A 21,067-nucleotide genomic window follows, 5' to 3' on the forward strand; every position below is an offset into this window, starting at 1 on the left:
AAGCCTCTCACTGCGGGGGGGAGGATGCTTCGTTTGCGGGGAGCTAATCAGGTGATCAGTTTATGCAGGTAGCGAAACATGTCTTCACTAGAAAGTCTCTAGAGGATATCGCCGCATTATTTGTAATGTAGAATCTTGCCAGGGTTACTATGAAGGACGCGACGAGAAGGGTAATACTAGGACAATTCCAAGGCCTCAAAGCTTCTACCATAGTGATACTAGTAGGTTTCGAAACTAATGCCGATGTAAACTCTATCAATTCTTGAGTGAAATATTACGAGTATGATAATTTAAGATGAATGCAATGCCAAATAGAAAATACAGTACCGCTGTTAATAGTTTTCTTCCAAGGTTGGAATTGACGAGTCCCACATGGGGTGGGGGTGTCACCCCGCAACTTCTTCTATAAACTTGCGGGGTGACTAGTAGCTTCCTGGAAGTTATGTCCACAGTAAAGTTTCAAAAGGCCAGTCAGTTAAATAAGACTGGATTTGGCGAAAGAAATGACGAAGTATTCTTCAAGACCATATCACAGCAAAAATTATTATGTTCAAGACCTCCGACTCCCAATTCGGCGATTTGCTCGGTGATGAGGGTAAATTGGACCCATACTTTCAAAATCCGCCGGGTTAGTACAAGAGGACGTGCCCTTCCAGACTTCGAGTGCTGTAAGTAATCCCCGTTCGACTCGGGGGCCCGGCTTTTCTTTTGCTTTTCTTTTGTCCTTCCCTGGATCCTTCTTTATTACCAGGTATTACTATCTTTTATCCAAATGATTACCTTGAATTTTCCCCACGAATCAGTATAAAAATTTAAGTGGATTTTTGTTGATTTCCGTTTTAGGAACCGACTGCGACATATTTATCTACGCTGGGGCTTATAAATGGAGATGCCCATGAGGCGTGGGTTAGACAAATCCGCATTAGAGTCTTGGTCGGTCCTTAGGGTAAACTCGCCAAATTTCAGCTTAAAGTAGTCATTAATAGTATTGTACGTAATGAAACTCCTGATTTCTACATATATAGCCCGAGTGAGATGATCTTTACTCGTAAAGAAGCTCAAAATACCATATCATCCCAAACTTGTTCTCCCCTTCTCTTCTAATGCCGCAGAAATCACACCGGCAAAAGCCCGGGAGATCCCCCAACGCCCACCCCGCTGAAGCAAATCAATTAACCTGTACAAATGATCGAAGTCTGCAATGATAGATCCCTCTGAAGTATGCGTATATTCAGGAAAGCAATGTGCCTGAGAAGCATTCTCACCTAAGAGCTCAATCTCCGGCGAGGCGAATGCCTGGGCACAAATAATGTGTTTTGGTGCGTGGTTGGCAACACACAGATAGGTTAGCGCCGCGGAAAATAATGCTCGCGGAACATGAATCGCTGGCTCGGAGGAGATACTCATACGCTCGAGATAGTGCGTAATCAGGGACGCGTGAATCAGACAACGACTTGCATTCAGGGAGCTGGCCCATTCTCGTACTGGCGTTGATGCTTCGAAGGCTGGATGATGTCCATCTCGGCCGATTGATTGCTCTAGAAGATCTAGATCGGCATAAAGGGATATGAAGATCGAATGCCAGAGGACTGGAAGGCAAAAGAGATCTTGAGTCTCTGTGTAGTAGGTCTTCCACCATTTGATCAGCAGGTCTGAAATTTCTTGACAAACTAGATGATCAAACTCGTCGGATTGTTTGGCATCGACGAGGCGGGCATTGATACTCTCGAGAAGACCGTATGCTGTAAAGCGAGAATGTCGGCCAGTAATGGGAAAGGAGTCCAGGGAGCGCTGTGACCGGGGGTATACGGGGTCACTAGGTTGGGACTGTAGTGATTGACGATAGAGAGTTGCCCATTCCGAAGCCGTAGGAGCTGAAAATAAAGCATCTGATGCCAGTTGAGGAAATTGACGAAATCGGTGATTGCGAATTGGTTGATGGTGTAACAAAGTTGCGAGCTCAGCGTCATGAATGTGCAGTGCTACTTGCACTTGAGCTCGTTGCTCACATTCAATCCATCGATGCCAGCTGCTATCCATATCGTTCTCATCGAGAAAATCACCAGTGCAATGGCGAAGATCTCCCAGTCTATTTGCTTCACGTGCCCACGCAACTACCGTTCCGTGAAGCACATCTGCTAAAACAAGATACTTAGGCTCTCCTGCTAAAATGGCATAGGTCTGGCCTAAAATCGCGGCTTGGACCATGGAGAATGCATCTGGGTGACTTCGCGATATGAAAGATTCCCAAGAAGCCAATATTGCCTTATTGAGCCGTTCAAATATTCTAGCCCCCTGAGCCAAGGCACGAGATGACCCAACGAACAAGCTGCCAATGGAGCATATAGACAAGAACAATAGTGCGTTTTCAGCGGTTGGCCTAAACGAAGGAGTATGAATAACTGGCAGTAGAGGATGGAAACGATGAAAATAGAGTTTAGCAAAGAGATTAAGCTGCTCTGACGTTGGCAACGCCTCATCTTGTATTCGTGGACGGAGTTTTTGGGAAAGGCCGGCTCGATACGACTCATTTGTATTTGTATGGCTTGTCAACGTTGGGCCTGATGCAGGAAAGTCTCGACTTGAATGATGCTCTCTTGGGGGAGACATGCGGGTGAACCATTTCCGTCGCACTGTTTCGTCGTTGGGAATCGCCGAGTCCACATCAGGAGCAGAACTTTGCAAGGGTGTATATATGCCTTGTTCCCTAACTGCCAGTTCATTCGTAGGAAATACGTTCGGGATCTGTGCCCATTCTGAAATTGTAGATGTAAGTGAGAAATCTAAAGCCCCAACATCGAAGTCCTCTTCAAGGAACCAAGTTCCAAATTCCGATACGGTACGTGTATCGCTGGCCGCAACATCGTTGGTAGGAAATGGCATACAATGTGCAAGTTCGACCGTGCCAGTTTGAGTCAAAATGGGAGTTTCAGAGTTGACAGCTGAAGAAGCAATACTGGGTTGGGGCTCGGGCGGGATTCCAGATAGACGCCTTGATGAGTCTATCCCAGAATCAGGCGTCAGAATCGTAGGAGCGCTCATAAATCCCGGGGATGAGCCATCAAGGGACTGGTCATTTTGATCACTGTGGCTCCGCTCATGTCGTCGGAGTACGTCACTGTCTTTCAATTAGAATCAGATCTAGATGGATGTTTTAGTCAAGCCTACTTACCTGCGAGAATATAATTTGCCACATACGGAGCAAGCGAAAGGCTTCTCTTTCGTATGACCTCTAATGTGCCTTGTGAGATGTTCCTTTTTAGAAAATATCTTGTTACAGGTGTAACATTTTCGATCCTCCCGTGCACGAACTCGATTCATTCTGGGGTAAGTTTGATCTGGAGAGTGCTGTGGCCGGCGGGGTGTCTCGGATGTTGTCGTGGAGCCTCAAGAGCAAGGAACAAGAGGTCTGTAAGCGCGAGGCCCATAAGTTCAAAGTTGAGGAGTCTTCGAGTTCATAGAAAACTGGATAGATTGTAGAAGCTACACGTCCAAGAAATTTGCACTTTCCATTGGAATGAAGTGATTGCGAAAGAAAGAATATGGGGTCCCCCACATCCCCCACATCCGCGCCGCTTCGTTAGTCAGACTAGCACAAAAGCAGCACAAAGTGGCCTAGGCAGAGTTAGAAGAAAATGAGCTATCTAAGTGACTCTATGGAGTGAATTCAGCCTGGAGTGATCAGTACGCTACCTATTGGTATAGGAAATGGATTTAGGAGTGTACAACCTACGATGATATCCTACGAAATGACTAAATCTGTAGGATTGGACTTATCATCTGCGAACGGGATAGAAAATACGGAATAATTTCTGTCATAATTCGTTGATTGAATAATTTGCTGGAAGCTAGACTCGACTGCTTAAGTGTGGCTCAGATCTTCTCCTCATAAAATTGCTCCACTCGGTCAACGAGATCGGCCTTTTTCCCAGCTGTGGCACGGCCATGAGCGGTCAGGAACTCTTTCAGAATGGGCATAGTGAGCTAATTGATTATCGTTAGTTTCTTGAATCTGCGATCCTTTTTTATCAGAAAGCAATAACCTACCTTAGCGACCGCACCCCTTTCAAAGCTCCTTTTGACATCGTCGTCGAGGTTGGTAGTCCCACCCTCGACCTTCACTCGCTTGCTTGGAGGATTCCCGGCATCATGATCCTTTGGTCCTCGCTTGACCAGGGTTGACTTCGTCGCCGCAGTTCCACCAAACATGCTTTTCGCATTCTCATCGACCAGTTCGGACCACGTCATAACATAGTCGCCGGCGCGCTTCAAAACCAACATCAGTATCTCTTAATCGATCCTTTTGAGTAAGAGCAGCTCACCTTGTCAATTTGTCGGAATTTCGGGGTGGTTTTATCATCTGGGGTTTCGGGAACATCTTCGTCCAAAGCCAGAGCCTGTAAAATACGATAATGCCATTGAAGAGCTGTAGAATTGTTATTGTTAGTATCTTTCCGCCAAAGTTTCCCGAAAACGAGGTGTCATACAAGGGTTTGGATATTTTTGAGGATCGTAGACTTTCTTTGGAAGCTCTAGTTGTCCAATGACGTTGCACATGGCGTCCACCAAGTCATCCGGGGGAGCATGGCGGGCATATTCTGGATTCTGTCGCACGTCATCGGCAAACGGCAGAGGTATCACCCACATGCCCGGTGGTACTTTTTGGACACCATTTTCATCGACTCTTTCCTCGCCAGCAACCATAGCAGCCAAGCATGGGGTAGCATTCTTGCGAGGGATAAACCAGACAAGAGCCAGCTTTTGATCTTTGAGAAGCTTTTGCTGGAGTGCTGAGAAAACGCGAGCCGAGCCGATGTAGTCTTCCTCCGAAGGATAAATAAAAGTAGGGTGCTTGACATTGGCCCAGATAGGCAGAGCGGAGAGGGGCTTGAAACCGATGATTCGGATGATGGGATCACCAAAGTTCCTGAGCGCTTGTTGCTCTTCAGTCGTGAATGTGACTTGTTCGCCTCCGAACTTGTATGCCTTACGGATCTCCGACTTCTCCACGACGTGTCCAGTATCATCTGCGCTTTGAGTCGTGATACCTTTAGCGATTTGTGGGGTCTCTCCGCCGAGCCAAACATAGCAACTGCGTGCCGGCTCTTGTTTCTTGAGCAGAAGATAACCGTTGACAGAGATTCTGAAATCGGGGCCAAGCTCCAATGGCACGTTCGTAAAGAGCGACCGTCGAGGTACAGATCGTGAGTTGATACTTGACAAGAGGGAATTAAGCAATGAAATGCCATCCCCTTTTGCCGTCGCGGTGTTCGTATCTGGCTTCAGATAGGCAGGCGCTTCGCCGTCACTAGGTGCTGTTTTGTAGATGATATCCTATGAGAAAGTTGGTACTTAATATCGCTATAGTCACTAGTGTAGTAACCCCAAGCCAATACTTACGTCGTAGAATCTAGAGGTGTTGAAGTCGTGATCCGGTCGTGAAATAGGAAACAGATCTATTTCTACGCCAAGGTCATAGAGATCTTTCGCTCGAACAAACGAAGCTGAGCGTAGGGACTTGCTTTCAGCGTGGGGGTTATCTTCGTCTGTGACGATGAACAGTCGTCGTGAGAGGAAGTTTGGAGCCTTGGAGGTGAAGATTTGGTTTGCGCAGAACAGCACATTGGCCATGGACACTCGCTCTTCAGATGGCTTGAGTACCTTACAGGCCTCCTCCTCATCCTCTGCAAGCGCTCGAAGTGCCTTCACCTCGTCGGCGGATGGAATATCGAGATCAGTAAATAGGTAGCAATGTGGGTAGGATAAGTCGTCACGGCTCTTTCCATCCTCGTCGTAGAACTTGGAGGATTCGGTACCGTAGAGCAAGACGCCGATCATGTCATGAGGGTTCGAAATGATGCGTTGTTGCATCAAATGGTATGCGCATCTGAGAGCAGCGGAGGCGGGCGATACTTCGGTGGGTTTCTTAGCATCATTGGACGGGCGGGGAGTCAACATTGAGCTGCTAATATCGATTGCAAATAGGACGGCATCTTTGACTGATCGATAGCTCTATTGTCAAAATGAGAGAGTCAATTGAAAGCTTTCGCATGTATACCGCGCAATCGGAATCGCCGAAATGCGTTCATTGTTAGACTCACGGTCTCATCAACTTCCTCCTCATCAAAATCCTCATCGTCCCGTACGTAATTGTCGTCTGCCATGGTGTCGCAGTGTATGCTGAAGTGGTTGAAGAAGAATGACAAGTTGAGGAGCAACTTGAACTTTCATGGCAGGTCAAGGCCACCAAACAGAGGAATACTAGGACCAGGCAGCTGCGCGATAAGGCAGCCGCGGGCAAATCAACGCGCTTCAACCGCGGGGGAAACGCGAAGGTCATGTGACACACCGCCTTTGAATCTGCTGACACCAACTGTACGCTGATTGGCCGTCGGGAAATGGACTCGCCGGACCGCGGAAGCTGGAAAGCTGCGCTGAGATGTTGGGCCAACCTGGCAATCAAATCGCTTTTGGATCGCTCCCATCTGTCGACTTCTCACGCCCATTCCATTGTCTTACATACCCGATCATTCTTGTTTGACTATATCCAGATCAATCCATTCCATTTAATCCCATCCCATCCTCGGCACGCCTTCCTCCGCGATGGCCTTTCGCAGTCCCTTCGCGATCTCTCGGCGGTTGTTGAGCGGCGCCACCCCCGGTGCTCGGCCACTGGCATGGAGCTGCGCCGCTTATAACAAAACTCAGCGATCTAACCTTGCGACCGTGGTACCGCCTGTTACTCAAGATGCAACAGGTTCAAAGGGCCCGACCGCAATGGTCTTTATGAACATGGGCGGCCCGTCGACCACGGACGAGGTGGAAGACTTCCTGAGTCGTCTTTTTGTATGTCATTTGGAATTGATTACTGCTTCTCAATAGCTTGCCAAATTCTTATGATTGCATTGGCTAATCCTTCTCTTTCTTTCCTCGTCACAGGCCGATGGTGATTTGATTCCTCTTGGGCGGTTCCAATCATATATCGCTCCAATAATCGCTCGTCGACGAACCCCAAAAATCCAGAAGCAGTACGCGGATATCGGTGGAGGGTCTCCTATTCGAAAGTGGTCTGAATACCAATGCACTGAAATGTGTAAAATCTTGGATAAGATTTCCCCGGAGACCGCGCCGCATAAGCCTTACGTCGCATTCCGGTACGCCGCACCTCTAACTGAGACCATGTACAACCAACTACTCGCTGATGGGTTCGGCAATGGCAAGGGGGGTCGTGCCGTTGCTTTCACACAATATCCGCAATATTCTTGTTCGACAACGGGTAGCTCTCTGAATGAACTTTGGAAGTGGCGCAACCGTCTGGAGGGAAAGCGGGCGAATGGCGAGGTTGACCCGGCTGGTGCAATTCAGTGGAGTGTCATCGACCGCTGGCCGACGCACCCCGGCCTTGTTGAGGCCTTCGCCCAGAATATCGAGGCTCAGTTGAAGACCTACCCCGAGGAGAAGCGGGACCAGGTTGTATTGTTATTCTCTGCTCACAGTCTGCCTATGGATGTTGTCAACCGAGGTAAGTTGTTCCATCTCTCTGGAGTCAGGGAAATTCCGATGCTGACGGCTTTTTTCAAGGCGACCCCTACCCTGCCGAAGTAGCTGCTACAGTCCACGCTGTTATGCAACGCCTGAAGTTCAGCAACCCGTACCGCCTGTGCTGGCAATCCCAGGTCGGTCCCAAGGCTTGGCTAGGTGCTCAGACCCAGGACACTGTGATGGAGTATGTGAAGCGCGGCCAAACAGATCTTATCCTTGTGCCAGTTGCTTTCACTAGCGACCATATTGAGACATTGTACGAGCTGGACTTGGAAGTCATGGAGGAGGCTAACAGCCCGGGTGTCAAGCGGGCGGAGAGTCTGAACGGTAACCCTATTTTCATCCAGGGTCTCGCGGATCTTGCCCACGAGCATCTGCAGAAGGGAGAGCCCTGCTCGGCTCAGATGACTCTGCGCTGTCAAGGATGCCGCAGCGAGCGCTGCCTGGAGCAGAAAAAGTTCTTTGCTGGTGAGCAGCATGGATCCCTGGTAATGTAAAGGGGATCTATCACTGCGCAATAATTTTCGGGCGGATTCAAGTTCGAATATGTAATTCTAAAATTGGGAACGGGTTTTGGGCGTTTGGCTACATTTCGCATATTGAGCTACATAGTATTATACAGACCACTGTAACTAGTATCGACCTTGGAACTTGAAGCAATACACGATCGCACCTTTCAACAAGTGATTATGATTACGAAGAAACTAGACGTGAAAGCTTGAACCGTTGAGCTCGGAGATTTCGGCGTTAAAATGACGGAATCAAGTCTCAGTGGGACCAAAACTTGCTTGATAAGAGGAGACCTCGAGGACTGGTTGGATAGTCGCATCTCTCCTCTCCCCACCTCCCGAGGTCTACATCCTTGCCTCCTATGGACCGGTCATCCTGACCAAAACCATTGCGTGCTCCCTACTTTTAATTCAGATTATGCGCCTGTTGGCGATCGCGATTTCGGAATATTTCTCACATCCGTTATGGAGAACGAAGAACTTTTCGCGGGCGAGCCCGCCGTTGACGCACGGCAACACGCTCGACGCACGCACGCTGTGACCAAAAACGCCCCCTTGCATGTACACACCGAGCCTCTACTGGCCGGTGATGATGATAGTCAGGATGGAGAATGGCCGCGAGACGACGACCAGTCTAGCGAGATAGATGCGAGACCTAGATGGAGAAGGGCACATGTGAGTGACGATGACTGCTGCCACGAGCACCCGAGATCCTTTATCTGATCGCGATGGTAGATCTGGTGGCTGTTGCCATTCGGCCTGCTTTTTACGCTTGGCTTTGGAGGTCTTGCAGTCCCTAAAATCAACTTGATCATGACCTTGATTTGTCGCGATTACTTCTCAGAGAGATCCTTGAAGGACTCCCGATTCACCTATCTCCCCGTCGTGTTTGGAGAAGACAACTCCCAGTGCCGAATTCCAGAGGTACAGTCCTTAGTGGCTCGTTTCCAGTTGTATCTGAACCTCATCACTGGAATCATCTCAGCACTGGCAAGCCCTCGCCTTGGACACTTGTCTGATCGCTATGGTCGCACCAAACTGATCGCGCTGGGCGCGACGGGCGCTGTACTAAACGAAGCCATCACCCTTATTCTAGCCAAATGGCCCGAATACATGTCGGTCAAGTTACTCTTCATCGGCGCTGTGTTTGATGGCCTGGGAGGTTCCTTTACGGGTGCCCAAGCTCTGATTCATTCATATGCTTCAGACTGTACGCCCCCCGATAGGCGCAGCGTAGCCTTCGGTTTATTCCACGGCGCCTTGTTCTTGGGCATTGCAGTTGGACCTACCGGTGCTGCATTCTTGATCAAGCAGACCGGTAACACGGTGATTGTTTTCCTAATTGGGCTCTCGTTCCACATTACCTTTGTTCTTTCCATTCTTCTTATTGTTCCCGAGTCACTCTCCAAAAAGCGCCAGCTGGCTGCTCGAGAGAAGCATCGTGCCAAGGAAGCGAACTCAGAAACCTCCAATGGGTTCTCCTTGAGATCGCTCAACCCGGTGAACTTGATTACGCCCCTATCGATATTATTCCCCGCCGTTGGTCGCCCAAGCGTTTTATTCCCCAATCGCCGAGGTGCTAGCCCAGCACTCCGACGGAATATCATTCTGCTGGCAGCGATGGACACGGCCGTCTTCGGAGTAGCCATGGGTACCATGCAGGTCATCATCATCTATGCCGAATATATGTTCAACTGGGGCAACGTGGAATCCAGCCTCTTCGTGTCAATCATCAACGTTGTTCGAGTCATTAATCTGTTTGTGGTTCTCCCAGCTGTTGCATATTTCTTCCGAACCCCATCCCCTGATAATGGGTCCATCCGCGGGTCCGACATGCTTGACATCGTTCTCATCAGGGTGTCGGTGGTATTCGATGTTCTGGGCTACGTGGGATATGCCATGTCTAAGCATCCAGCAATGATGATTCTCTCCGGTGCTGTTGCCTCACTGGGCGGCATGGGATCTCCGACATTGCAATCATCTCTCACCAAGCATGTGCCTCATGAGCGCGTCGGACAGCTTCTCGGCGCCACTGGTCTGCTTCATGCACTGGCTCGGGTTGTTGCTCCGACTATCTTTAACCTAATTTACAGCCTGACTGTTGCAACATACCCTCAAACAGTCTTCGTTTCGCTTGCCGCTGTCTTCGGACTGGCATTCCTCATGAGTCTGTTGATCAGACCACATGGTACGTTGATATCCCCCAAACTGATCGAATTACGTCCACTAACCGGATACCAGTCACATTGGAAGACGAGCCCGAGATAGACGTGACGGTCGAGGCCAACGAAGAAGGGGAGAGCGAGCAGGATGGGCTACTAGCAAGATAGAAGAGCTTCAGCCTATATCTTGAATAATAGACAATAGTATCTGCCAAGTTACAATTCAACTAGAGTTTCCAGCATCAAATATCCTCCAAGATTGTAGCGGATCAGGTGATTTGTAGATGGGCCGACCCGCGCACGGACCATCCGCGTTTTCGTCAATTCCGCAAATGTTGCCAGCCCGAGTTTATCCACCTCTCCTGACCTCAATTGCCCGGCCGCCAACTCTATTGTTTTAGCCTCTATAGGCCAGACGACAAAAACATCATATGCATAAGATCGCATTATACTGAACTCTCGCCTGCGAGTCCGCTGATGCACGACTGGTGAGCCAAGCGCGCGTCCAGCGGGATCGCCTCGACAATGTTCGCCAATACCGCCAATTCGACCCCTGCCGTTCCCTCACGAAATGCCCTACGAGTACTTCGCCAATTGGCCCTTGCGGGCTCTACCGTGGGCGGCTTTTGCACCGTCGGAGTCATCACTTATGATGTCCATCGCCGAGTCCGTATCGCCGAGCAGATCATCGAGAACAAGCGAACCCTCCGAACCTCTGCCCCAAACTATGATGCGACAGCTTCAGCCAAGCGCCTCGCCATGATGATGGACGCTGCCGAAGCAGGAGAGTTTATGGGGCTGGATTCCATGAAGAACAAACCGCCATTGCGACGGGCCAAGGGCGATGACCAGACGCAAGGCTTGCTAGATACCCACGAGGACCCTTCTCAACAGCAACCCGGAGCGGTTCGGTTGTCTGATCTGGACCAATACGGTCCGTTTAGCCAATCGCAGAGCGCCAAACTGAAACAGTCGGCAGAGGCTCGGGTAGCTCTTGCTCGACATGTTGAACCAGCGGAGGAAGCTCGCGAGGAAGGTCATATATCTGTTGAAGAGCGCATAATTAAATTGATTTCGGAGGATCGGGAAATCGAAGCGGCCAATCTTTTTCTGCAAAATTTTTATGAAACCGCAGATGTGACGATATCCTTCGAGACACGAGAAGTCGCACGCAAGCTTTTTACCGCGAATTGTATGAAAGGAAACACGTTCCTCGCCCGGACTCTTTTCGAGCGGATGGAGAAAGTGAGTGTGATAGATACCCAGATGTGGGCAACAATGATGCATCTACTTGCGAAGGGAGGCCATATCGATTCTGTTGGTTCTATCTATGAAAGGCACCACAAGAAGCTACGCGTGCCCGCTTATCTGCTCGAGGTTGTGCTTCGATCTTTACTTGAATCGAGGAGAGTGAATCCTGCCAAGAACCTCTTCTACGCGCGCATTAAAAACGACAAGAACGGCGGCTTGTGTGGTGCATTTCTGGATGGTCTTTGGCGGAAGACGAGAAGTCTCGATTTGATAATCGCGGAATTCCGAAATATATTGGCAGCGCTGGCCAATCTTGATCGCTCTCCAAATGAGAAGCTATTCAACCCACTCGTCAAGGCCTTCATCGAAAGCGGCCAGCACGAAGATGCCGAAGACTTGGTCGCAGACATGCCAAAGAAATACAATGTGCAACCTGGATCTCGGACTCTTGGTCTACTCATATATGCCAAGGCGTTGACTTGTGACTGGGAAGGTGTCTTCGCTGGGATGCATGAAATGCATCGACTTGAGTTTACTCGCAATAAGCGAGATTTTGCATATGCGTTTGATCGTATCTTCTTGGAATATTACCCTACTCACTCTGGCCGCGAAATTTTTGACTTCCTTACTAGCTGCATCCATCAGTTTGAGCTTGTTCCGGATAAGATTCTTCATCGACACATTCTGGAGGCTTTTGTCGAAAAAGGCGACTCGAGTCTCATCGGACAGATAAGCCGTTTGGCCGAGGAGCGTCAATGGAACACAGGGCTTAACCAAGATGAATTTTTGAGTATTTTGATCGCGCGTCGAGTCTCAATGCAAGATTCCCCCGTTGGATTCTGGCGAATGATCCAAGCTGCTAAGAAACAGTACGGTCAGGTTGCCACCACTCGACGCCTTCTAGGCACTGGATCAGCATCTTACTCTTTGGACCGAGGTGTTCTGTACCCAATTCATAAACCAGCAAACGAGACATTCTCGAGAAGTTTAGACGATCTGGTGCATACCAAGCTTATCGATAACCACATACCTCTCCGCAAGCAAATGGAGGATCACATCAACGCGGGGAGATTCCAGGAAGCCCTGAGTGTTTTCCGAACTGCGGGCGCTTCAGGCTTTGTGCTTCGGCCTACCCACATCCATCTCGCTGTCATCTCAACGATTCTTGGCCACGGCTGGCTGGGCTTAGCGGATGCTCAGATCATTATCAAGAGCGAATACCCAAACTGGCTCAAAGGACGAAGTGTAGGAACCAACCCGGCGTTCCCTATCGTGCCTCCCATTTTCTTCCAGCAAGTACTGCAGTTGGACAAGGGTGTCAGCGATACAGCCCTGCTCAAGATGGCAATTTTCGAGTACTACAACCTTTGCCGGGACACGCCTCACCTCTCCGTCAAGCACCATGCACTCGCCTCGCTCAGCAAAAAATTGATTTCTTCGAAACAGGGGCCAAAGGCCGTTGATATTCTCACAGCGGTATACAAGTCCACATGGCGAAAGTCACATGGTTTTGACCAGGTGCTATTCAAGATGTTGCTTCGTGCCTTTGCTTCGACAGAGAACCTGAGGGGCGTTTGGTGGTGCATGGTGGCGGTCCTTTCCCGAACAGAACCCGCTATCCAGGATTTCTATGTCGAAGTGCGACGGCTGATGCCTTCCCTGGAACAACTTTGTACTCGTCAAGGAAGGAATGATGACTCCAAGGCCGCTCACAACATCAGCGTTTTGCATCGTCTTGCAGAATCACTCCTGTGCAGCATGCAAGGTGAAGCCAACTGGGTGAACAAGTCTCCTCACCCCGAAAGCAAGGTTCGCGGGCGTACGGAGGTGGTTTCTCGCTCAGCCGAAGAGCAAAAAGTTCTGCCACGGGGTTCTATTGAAGAGATGGTCTCCCATTTTGACGAAGAGATGGAACTGGATCTTCTGATGAATACCAATATACCCACCGAGGATGAAGTGATACGGATGTGGAAGGAGAATCGTCTCGTGAACCAAGAGTTCTGGCTTCCCGAGGACCCTAAATACCCCCGGAAGAAAGCTCTGGGGACAAAGAATTTGCGGATGTAACTGTCACATCCATGTATTTCCAATACTACTAGTACAGTGTACAATATGTATATATCTTCTTGAAAGCCATTCATTGTGTCATTCCGATTCTCGTATAGATGTTTATTTGTTCCGGGCGTTCTCATTCGGGCTCGCCCATTTCGAAATAGAGTACTTTCAGGTTACTGGATTCAAGGAATTATCCATAGATGGTTCTCTCCGAGCCGCGAACTAACTTGAAAATTCCAAAGTTGGAACAGGTCACGGTAGTACACAATCGCCCTAAACGGTTCATCATGACGGACAAATCAACAGTCACTAGGACTCTTGTGTCAAACCCTAAAATTAAGAAGAAAGCCTAATTTGGATTGGTAGCCTAATTTCGAGTGAAATAGATCCCAAACACACGCGATCTTCATCTCATCACCTACAACCCTTCTCTCCCACTTGCAACTTGCAACACGAATCTACACACCATGTCGGGTGATGACTTCAGCAAGCGAAAATACCTCCTTCCGATTTGTACCTCACTACGGAGTGACAAAGTACCCGTGCGGTAAAGTGGAACTTCGGTATCGCGGAGGGTGGCGGTTTCCCCAAGCCAAAGCTGGGGATGAAGCCGCGATGGACGGCACTCCAAAAATGCAAGACGGCCGGAGGAAGAATATGATGGCCTTACTGAATCAACTTCTCGAGAAGAAAGAGCCACTGTGGCAGCCTAGGGTTGTTTCTACGGTTTCTAAAGTTTCAGAAAGCATGAAGTAAGAAATATCATGTCTCAACTAATTCTCACAATATCCTGCTGACTGGAGTCAAAGGCCTCGGGGTGATTTCCAGGGAAACATTATACCTTGGGCAATCTCAGAAGAAGACAAATTACAAGCCAAAAGTTACGCCTCTCTGATGACAAATATGCTGCTGGAAACAAAGACGACCCAATATCATGTTTATTTCGCCGACGGCTCTCTTCGCAGTCGTAACGGCAGAGCAGCCGCCGGGATTGCGTGGAGAAAACCTAGTCTATCGGACTGGGGCGGGCAAGGACTGCATTTCTCCGCGGAAACTTCGAACAGCAATTTGGTCGAGCTATATGCTATTGATTGCGCCCTGGAAATAGCAACGAAAGAAATATTACAAACCAAGGAACGAACCGGGAAGACCCATGAGGTACTGATATTCTCGGATTCCCAAGGTGCGCTAGGCGGAATCATGAATTTTAAATCCCAAAGGTCACCGTCTGCCAAGAAAGAGAAAGAACAATATCGCCTTTTCCAATCAGTGGTGGAGCGCAGTGAAGCCCTAAAGAGTCAAGGGGTCAATCTTGAATTACATTGGGTTCCTGGGCATAAAGACGTGCCGGGCAATACCCTCGCGGATAAACTAGCGGTTGCCACGGCCAAATCAAAGATCGATGGTTCAAGTTGAAGAGGGAGAAAAGAAAATTCTTACATCGATAGATTTGTACCGACCAGGACAATTCATCCCTTCCAATGCAATCATGATATTTCGATTCTTGCGCGTACTGCTGTTCCAGCAGAACATAAGAGCCAGGACTCCAAATATTGAAATTCAAAACAAAAATAAACGCCATGACTGCGTCAACAGCAATAGCGAAGCATTTATCTCTCAATAAATTACACTCTAAATATCTCTGAACAAATATTGGAACGCGAAAAGACAAGCTTGAAACAGTATATTAACGTGTGTGACATCGTCACAAGCTCCCGAACCAAAAGAAGGCAAGTTTTAGATCGATAAATTGCAAACCATTTCGCCGGTCACCCCCAGGGGGCAAGGACATTTCATACATTTTGTTTACTGTCTAAAATAATTAATTGTAGGCTAGCAATCAAATTTATTTCCCCGCCTCTTGGGGTTTCTATGACCCACCATAATGTGCAGATCTCACATCCACGTACTCGTACTCGTATACTTTGCCTTAAACCATCGTAAACCGTAAACCATACCCTGTTTGTTCGCTCTCTCCGATTTTCCAGTGGTTGATCAATTTATTTCACACCCAAGGCTAGGCAGAAATCATGCATAAAGTGAGCCGTGTTTCTCACGTTGAATTTTTGCAATCAGAATTCTCAACCATCAAAACATAATGCATTGGCTCTTTCAAGCCGTTGTAAGCACAGCAACCCTCAGCTTGGCAACGGGGGTACCGGCACCACCCAAATCAGAATCAATTGACATATTCGAACTACCTTTGCCTCCTGTGGCACCAACAAATGATACAGGCGCATGCAATACTTCAATAAATCCTCGACATACCGGATGCATTGGAAGAACATCGGACTTTTTTCAAGCAGGCGATTTCGCACCTGATGGGAACCATGTTGTTGCCACCGTGGAATTCATCGGCGCTCCCCTCGCACCACACGCCGCTAGCATATTTACTGGGCAACAGCTCATTTTGATCAAGACGAACGGGGCTAGGTTTAGTACGGGCGACCCTTGGAAATGCTTGAGCTGCGGCGTGCCGTCGCAAAATTCGCGCTCCCTCGACGACGCAAGAGATTATCCACACATTGCCAGAAATGGCCAACAAGCCCTTTGGGGACACAATATCTTGTATTGTGGTGGTATTACACTCGTCAGTGAGCGTTGCACACCGGATAAAGTGCACATATACCCCATATATTGGCCAGCTGGTGCCAACAGTTCTGGGAGTCCACGAGAGATGCGCATGCACCCCGACGACAAACATATTGGATGGAGTGCGTTTACGAGTGGGGGCGAGAATTCATACTATGGCCGACTACAGTTTAACGAAAGCCCAACAAACGGCACACTTCGGGTTCCGCGATACGATTTGGTTGGCGTCAATCTTCTCGCTAAACCCAATGGCACAGCGCCCATCATGGCTCAAGGATCGGAGCTAAAGATAGACGACCAGGCTATAGGTGTAGGCGAGTTACGGGGATTTAGCGGCGCTGGAGATGAGATACTTTACATCGGGCCAACACATGAAGCAAACAACATTGATGTATTTGCTGTTCATATCATTACTGGTGTAGTTCGCCGTCTCACCAGCCACCCGGAATACGCCGATCCAATTGCCTTCTCTCGCGACAATCAATGGTTTGTGACAATGGATACTCGAGGATCAAACCGCCAGATGTGGATGGCGGGGATGCGACATATTCCTCCTCTTGTGGATCTTGTCACGGTCACAGCTGCTTCGTCTACCCGGAACAATGGGGCACGTCGATTCTTTCAGCCCATCCTCATCGACCGATACGGTGATCGCGGTGACTATTTTGGTCAACATGTCAACTATGCGGGCAATGGAACAAACGGGAGCGTCAACGATCCCAACTGGAATGGCAAGGCCGATCCAGCATTTTCTCCAGATGGCACCCATATTGTATACTGGCAGAGCTTGGTTATTCCACCTGCATGTGGGGAAAGCAACCCATTGCCGTGCCCAATTTCTACTGCTCAAGGAGGTCGCACTTATCGAGTTATGTTGGCTCGTCTAGCGACTCGCAAGCCCATTTCCCCAGTCCCCGTTTTCGACGCTCCAGACACGATTCCATGGGCTACCCAATTCCCACCAGGAGCTAGCCTCCCTAGCACTTACTCTTTACCTCCGGGGAATTACACCCTTCGTGGAAAGCATAGTGGATTTGCAAAAACGAGAATAGCAAAGGACCCCTTGCTTAACATTATCAAAATGGTCTCGGTCGAGTATACCGACTTTTCTGATGATGGGGAGCACTATCTCCACGGCCATGAAGCTGTGACTTTGACGTTGTCAGCTTCTGATCCTTGGTTAAACCATCTCGATTGGTACTCTGACATCTTACAAACTGGTGCTACAAACGCTTCGAAGAAGACTGGCCTGGGGCTTCCATCTCACAATAAATGCCCTCGAAAATATTTTTGAAGCCAATGGAACATTGACTACTCTTGTGGATGGAGTTACATATCACCAGCCACTGAATGGAGCATAGAAACCTTGGAAATCAATTGCTTATTTGGATCCATTTGCTCTATAAGGGACAAACAGCCATTGACAGATCTTGATATTATAGTATTCTAGTCCCGCTCTCGGTTCTTTCAGACAACCAGAGAACTTTTAGGTCAAAGAAATAAAGTAGTTCAATTGCCCAAAATAAAATTATACTCGAATTACATTTTATTATCATTAAACCAGGTATTTGTGGAATATCGCAAGTGGAGGCTGCCGGACCAGCAAATAAAGTTGATGCCAAGACCAAGCCTTCACATGTCACGCCACGGGCCCCTTTCCCCCCAACGATTTACACCTCCGCGACTTTTTTTGCGCATCAGCCCATACTCTCCTCCGCTTAAATTCGAGAGAATGCCCCTGCGGCTCCCGGCCGCCCTATCGATCTCGTCTCTCCTCGTCCCTTCCACACGAATCCCCCCACCATGACTACCTCAAACGGCCATGCCTCGAAATCTCAGCAGGCGACACAACGCCGCATCGAATACCATGAGGCCGACATTGTGATCGTCGGTGCTGGTATTTTGGGTTGCGCTCTGGCCGTCGCCCTCGGAAGACAAGGAAGAAGTGTTCTACTTTTGGAGAGTTCCATGAAGGAGCCCGATCGCATTGTTGGCGAACTGCTACAACCCGGTGGCGTGCAAGCTTTGGAACAACTCGGCCTGCTCGATTGCCTCGATGAGATCGACGCGATTCAAGTTAAGGGTTATTATGTTAGTTATCATGGAGATCCTGTTCAGCTCGAATACCCAAAGGCCACCCCCTCATCGCCCGCCCCCCCTGGGAAAAGCGTTTCACCATGGCCGCTTCGTGATGAAATTAAGGGAGGCGGCGCTCGACTGCCCCAACGTCACGGTCGTTGAGACCACAGCAACTGCTCTCGTGACCTCTTCTACAAACCCTTCACAGGTTCTTGGTGTAGAGTGCATCACCAATGATCTCAAGGACTGCTACTTCGCCCAGCTCACCGTCGTCGCCGATGGCTACGCCTCCAAATTCCGCAAAACGCACCACCCATACACCCCCAAGCGCCGTTCAAAGTTCTGGGGCCTCGAAATGATCGATGCGCAACTCCCTTCTCCCTACTACGGCCACGTCCTTCTCAGCGACTGTCCACCCGTCCTCATGTACCAGATTGGCACCCACGAGACTCGCATCCTGATCGATATCCCTGATAATTTGCCCGCCGCTTCTGTAAAGAACGGCGGAGTTAAAGGCTATATGAAAAACACTGTTCTCCCTTCTCTTCCCGAAGCAACTCAGCCCGCTTTCGCGGCTGCCCTCGAAAAAGGCAACTTGCGGTCGATGCCGAACTCCTTCCTCCCGCCTTCAACCAATAAGACGCCTGGTATGATGATCTTGGGCGATGCGCTGAATATGCGACACCCTCTGACTGGTGGCGGAATGACAGTCGCACTGAACGATGTCTGCGTCATTCGTGAGCTGCTTAGCCCCGAGGTTGTGCCGGACCTGGGCAACACCACCTTGGTCTTGAAGCAACTCGCCCGTTTCCACTGGGCTAGAAAGAACTCGTCCTCTGTCATCAACATCCTCGCGCAGGCCCTCTATTCCCTGTTCGCCGCTGACGGTATGATTCCCCCTCTTTCAATTTTTAGATGAGCCCCCTCTAACACTCTGCAGATGTAAACCTCCGCGCCCTTCAGCGAGGCTGCTTCCGCTACTTCCAGATCGGTGCCGTCGATGGACCCGTCGGTCTACTCGCCGGCCTCATCAAACAACCTCTAGTCCTCTTCTCCCACTTCTTCACTGTCGCCTTCCTCTCCATCTGGGTTCTCTTCCGCGACACACCTCTGACCCAACTCATCCTATTCCCCTTCCGATCCATCATGGTCTTCTGGACCGCCTGCGTTGTGATTTTCCCATACATCTTCGCCGAGCTCCGGTCCTGATCAGACCATCCGACGACGACTTCTATATTATATACCTTTTGATGAACATAATGTGTTTCAGCGACGGGGCCCCATTATCATAATGTCCCACTTCGACCTTTGATCGGGCATACTTCGGCTCTTTATGTGATTTAATTTATTCCTTCGTGGCTTTTTCAAGAGAACTTGAAACAAAAGCGATTGACTGTACCAACAATTCTCGATTTTTGAGTTCGGCTTTTTACTTATTCCTTTCCCGGTCTCCTTGAAGACTGTTCATTATTTGATATGCCACCTATAAATATACAACTTACCTGGGTGGACGATACAATCAATGTCAAAAATATGCCAAATGAATGGAACAAGCATAGAAAACAATGCGTACATACCTCCCAGATGCCAAGATTTAGCCGTACATTTGTACTAGTAGTTCATTAGCACCATGCATGCATGGTACTACTCATAGTTCGCAAAAGCTAGGCTGCCTGCTTCGATGAACGAGGGTACTTCTTCCTAGACAGAAATAACTCCAAAGAATTGAAATAATTGCGTGACAACCCCCCGACAATTTGGTTTGGCCTTGCTGGTCGGTACAAACGAGTACTTGACATTCTTGTCCTACCTGCACCAGCCCATGACGGCAGGCGTGATATGGATGGCGCAATGTCATTCCAGCAAGGGTTCGTATTTTGATGGCGCCTACATAAGTACTAGTAGAAGACTTGGGTACGTTGCCCTTGCCCTTGTCCTCGACTTTCCCCCCTCTTCTCTCATTCTCCCCCGATGGAATTTCCAGAGAGGGGACGCTTTTTTCGCTTCTTTTACTCCCAAAGCTAGAGAGTAATACCTTTAAACAGCAGTGAGCCTTTATTGAGTGGTTGTCATCTATGGATGGCTTACCTCGGCATTATGCCATATTCCAGTCCAACTTGCGGTCTAGTCTTATTCGTCGTGGAAGTGAGATAGAAGCTTGCTTGTGGATGAAGGTGAATATGAACTGAAGCATGGTGAATTTCGTCCACTACAATGAAATACTATGTACAAACACGGTCCCAAGTCTATTCAGCAAAATCCAATCAAACGGTGCCCAGGTGATATTGACAGATCTCCAGTTCAGCAGCAACAGCATGACCAAGAACAAACCCACTACATCCCATCTACAACAGATCTCAGAACACAAGAATTGCAATAAGCCTTTTTTCGATTTTTTTAGTTTCTCATTGACAGCAGGATTGTTAATTCTCTTTTTATACAGAACCGAAAAGGAAAAGATGGCACCATAAGAATCAAGACACTTGGAAGAAAGAACAGAGGGAGAAAAAAAAGGGGACAAAGCAAAAGAGGAAGAGAGAAAAAAAAGGAACACCCAGTGGGAAGGGATCTAGCCCATTTAACACAAGAAAACTCCAAACAGCTTGCGAGGAAGAAGGAATGCACAAAAAAGAAGCAGGTGCGGAAAAAGATTTCGTTCGCCGTGCGTTGTTGCGTGGAATTCCTGAAAGATGATGATGAACATGATGAAACCGGTCCCCAAGTCTTCATTCTTCATTCTTAGTTTGTTATTTGTTATTGTTATTGTTATTGTTTGCTGTCGTCGTTTTCTTCTTTTTATTCTTCTCGTCTCTTGATTTCGCTTTCGTGGGACTCTGTTGAATGTGATGGGCGTTAACGCATATGCCTTGTCTCTCT

At 48.8% G+C, this 21,067-nt stretch overlaps 9 protein-coding genes across 9 annotated transcripts; 7 read left to right on the forward strand and 2 right to left on the reverse strand.

Annotated features, from left to right (window-relative positions):
- Positions 1-1,071: 1,071 nt before the first annotated feature.
- N7509_011131 (fungal specific transcription factor domain-containing protein) lies at positions 1,072-3,042 on the reverse strand (the record flags this gene model as incomplete). Its single annotated transcript, XM_056635768.1, has 1 exon — positions 1,072-3,042. One exon carries the CDS (start codon positions 3,040-3,042, stop codon positions 1,072-1,074), a length of 1,971 nt encoding a protein of 656 aa, XP_056486388.1.
- A 57-nt stretch (positions 3,043-3,099) lies between these two features.
- N7509_011132 (uncharacterized protein) lies at positions 3,100-3,461 on the forward strand (the record flags this gene model as incomplete). The annotated part of the gene is made up of 2 exons (XM_056635769.1): positions 3,100-3,110; positions 3,281-3,461. 2 exons carry the CDS (start codon positions 3,100-3,102, stop codon positions 3,459-3,461), a joined length of 192 nt encoding a protein of 63 aa, XP_056486389.1.
- Positions 3,462-3,873: 412 nt separating this feature from the next.
- akuA (uncharacterized protein) lies at positions 3,874-6,164 on the reverse strand (the record flags this gene model as incomplete). The annotated part of the gene is made up of 6 exons (XM_056635770.1): positions 3,874-3,984; positions 4,048-4,266; positions 4,323-4,426; positions 4,488-5,334; positions 5,401-6,012; positions 6,102-6,164. The coding sequence occupies 6 exons, from the start codon at positions 6,162-6,164 to the stop codon at positions 3,874-3,876; spliced, it is 1,956 nt and encodes a 651-aa protein (XP_056486390.1).
- Positions 6,165-6,603: 439 nt separating this feature from the next.
- Positions 6,604-8,039, forward strand: N7509_011134 (ferrochelatase HEM15; the record flags this gene model as incomplete). Its single annotated transcript, XM_056635771.1, has 3 exons — positions 6,604-6,846; positions 6,940-7,522; positions 7,582-8,039. 3 exons carry the CDS (start codon positions 6,604-6,606, stop codon positions 8,037-8,039), a joined length of 1,284 nt encoding a protein of 427 aa, XP_056486391.1.
- A 477-nt stretch (positions 8,040-8,516) lies between these two features.
- Positions 8,517-10,381, forward strand: N7509_011135 (putative tetracycline-efflux transporter; the record flags this gene model as incomplete). Its single annotated transcript, XM_056635772.1, has 3 exons — positions 8,517-8,726; positions 8,787-10,239; positions 10,293-10,381. 3 exons carry the CDS (start codon positions 8,517-8,519, stop codon positions 10,379-10,381), a joined length of 1,752 nt encoding a protein of 583 aa, XP_056486392.1.
- A 357-nt stretch (positions 10,382-10,738) lies between these two features.
- N7509_011136 (pentatricopeptide repeat protein) lies at positions 10,739-13,531 on the forward strand (the record flags this gene model as incomplete). The annotated part of the gene is made up of 1 exon (XM_056635773.1): positions 10,739-13,531. The coding sequence occupies one exon, from the start codon at positions 10,739-10,741 to the stop codon at positions 13,529-13,531; it is 2,793 nt and encodes a 930-aa protein (XP_056486393.1).
- A 621-nt stretch (positions 13,532-14,152) lies between these two features.
- On the forward strand, positions 14,153-14,935 carry N7509_011137 (ribonuclease H family protein; the record flags this gene model as incomplete). The annotated part of the gene is made up of 2 exons (XM_056635774.1): positions 14,153-14,271; positions 14,329-14,935. 2 exons carry the CDS (start codon positions 14,153-14,155, stop codon positions 14,933-14,935), a joined length of 726 nt encoding a protein of 241 aa, XP_056486394.1.
- Positions 14,936-15,617: 682 nt separating this feature from the next.
- N7509_011138 (uncharacterized protein) lies at positions 15,618-17,405 on the forward strand (the record flags this gene model as incomplete). Its single annotated transcript, XM_056635775.1, has 1 exon — positions 15,618-17,405. One exon carries the CDS (start codon positions 15,618-15,620, stop codon positions 17,403-17,405), a length of 1,788 nt encoding a protein of 595 aa, XP_056486395.1.
- A 509-nt stretch (positions 17,406-17,914) lies between these two features.
- Positions 17,915-19,399, forward strand: erg1 (squalene monooxygenase erg1; the record flags this gene model as incomplete). Its single annotated transcript, XM_056635776.1, has 3 exons — positions 17,915-18,206; positions 18,280-19,077; positions 19,131-19,399. The coding sequence occupies 3 exons, from the start codon at positions 17,915-17,917 to the stop codon at positions 19,397-19,399; spliced, it is 1,359 nt and encodes a 452-aa protein (XP_056486396.1).
- Between the last annotated feature and the right edge of the window lie 1,668 nt (positions 19,400-21,067).

This window comes from Penicillium cosmopolitanum (genome assembly GCF_028827165.1).
Source record: "Penicillium cosmopolitanum strain IBT 29677 chromosome Unknown utg000009l:1.0-9042332.0:1.0-9050551.0, whole genome shotgun sequence".
Lineage (NCBI taxonomy): Eukaryota > Fungi > Ascomycota > Eurotiomycetes > Eurotiales > Aspergillaceae > Penicillium > Penicillium cosmopolitanum.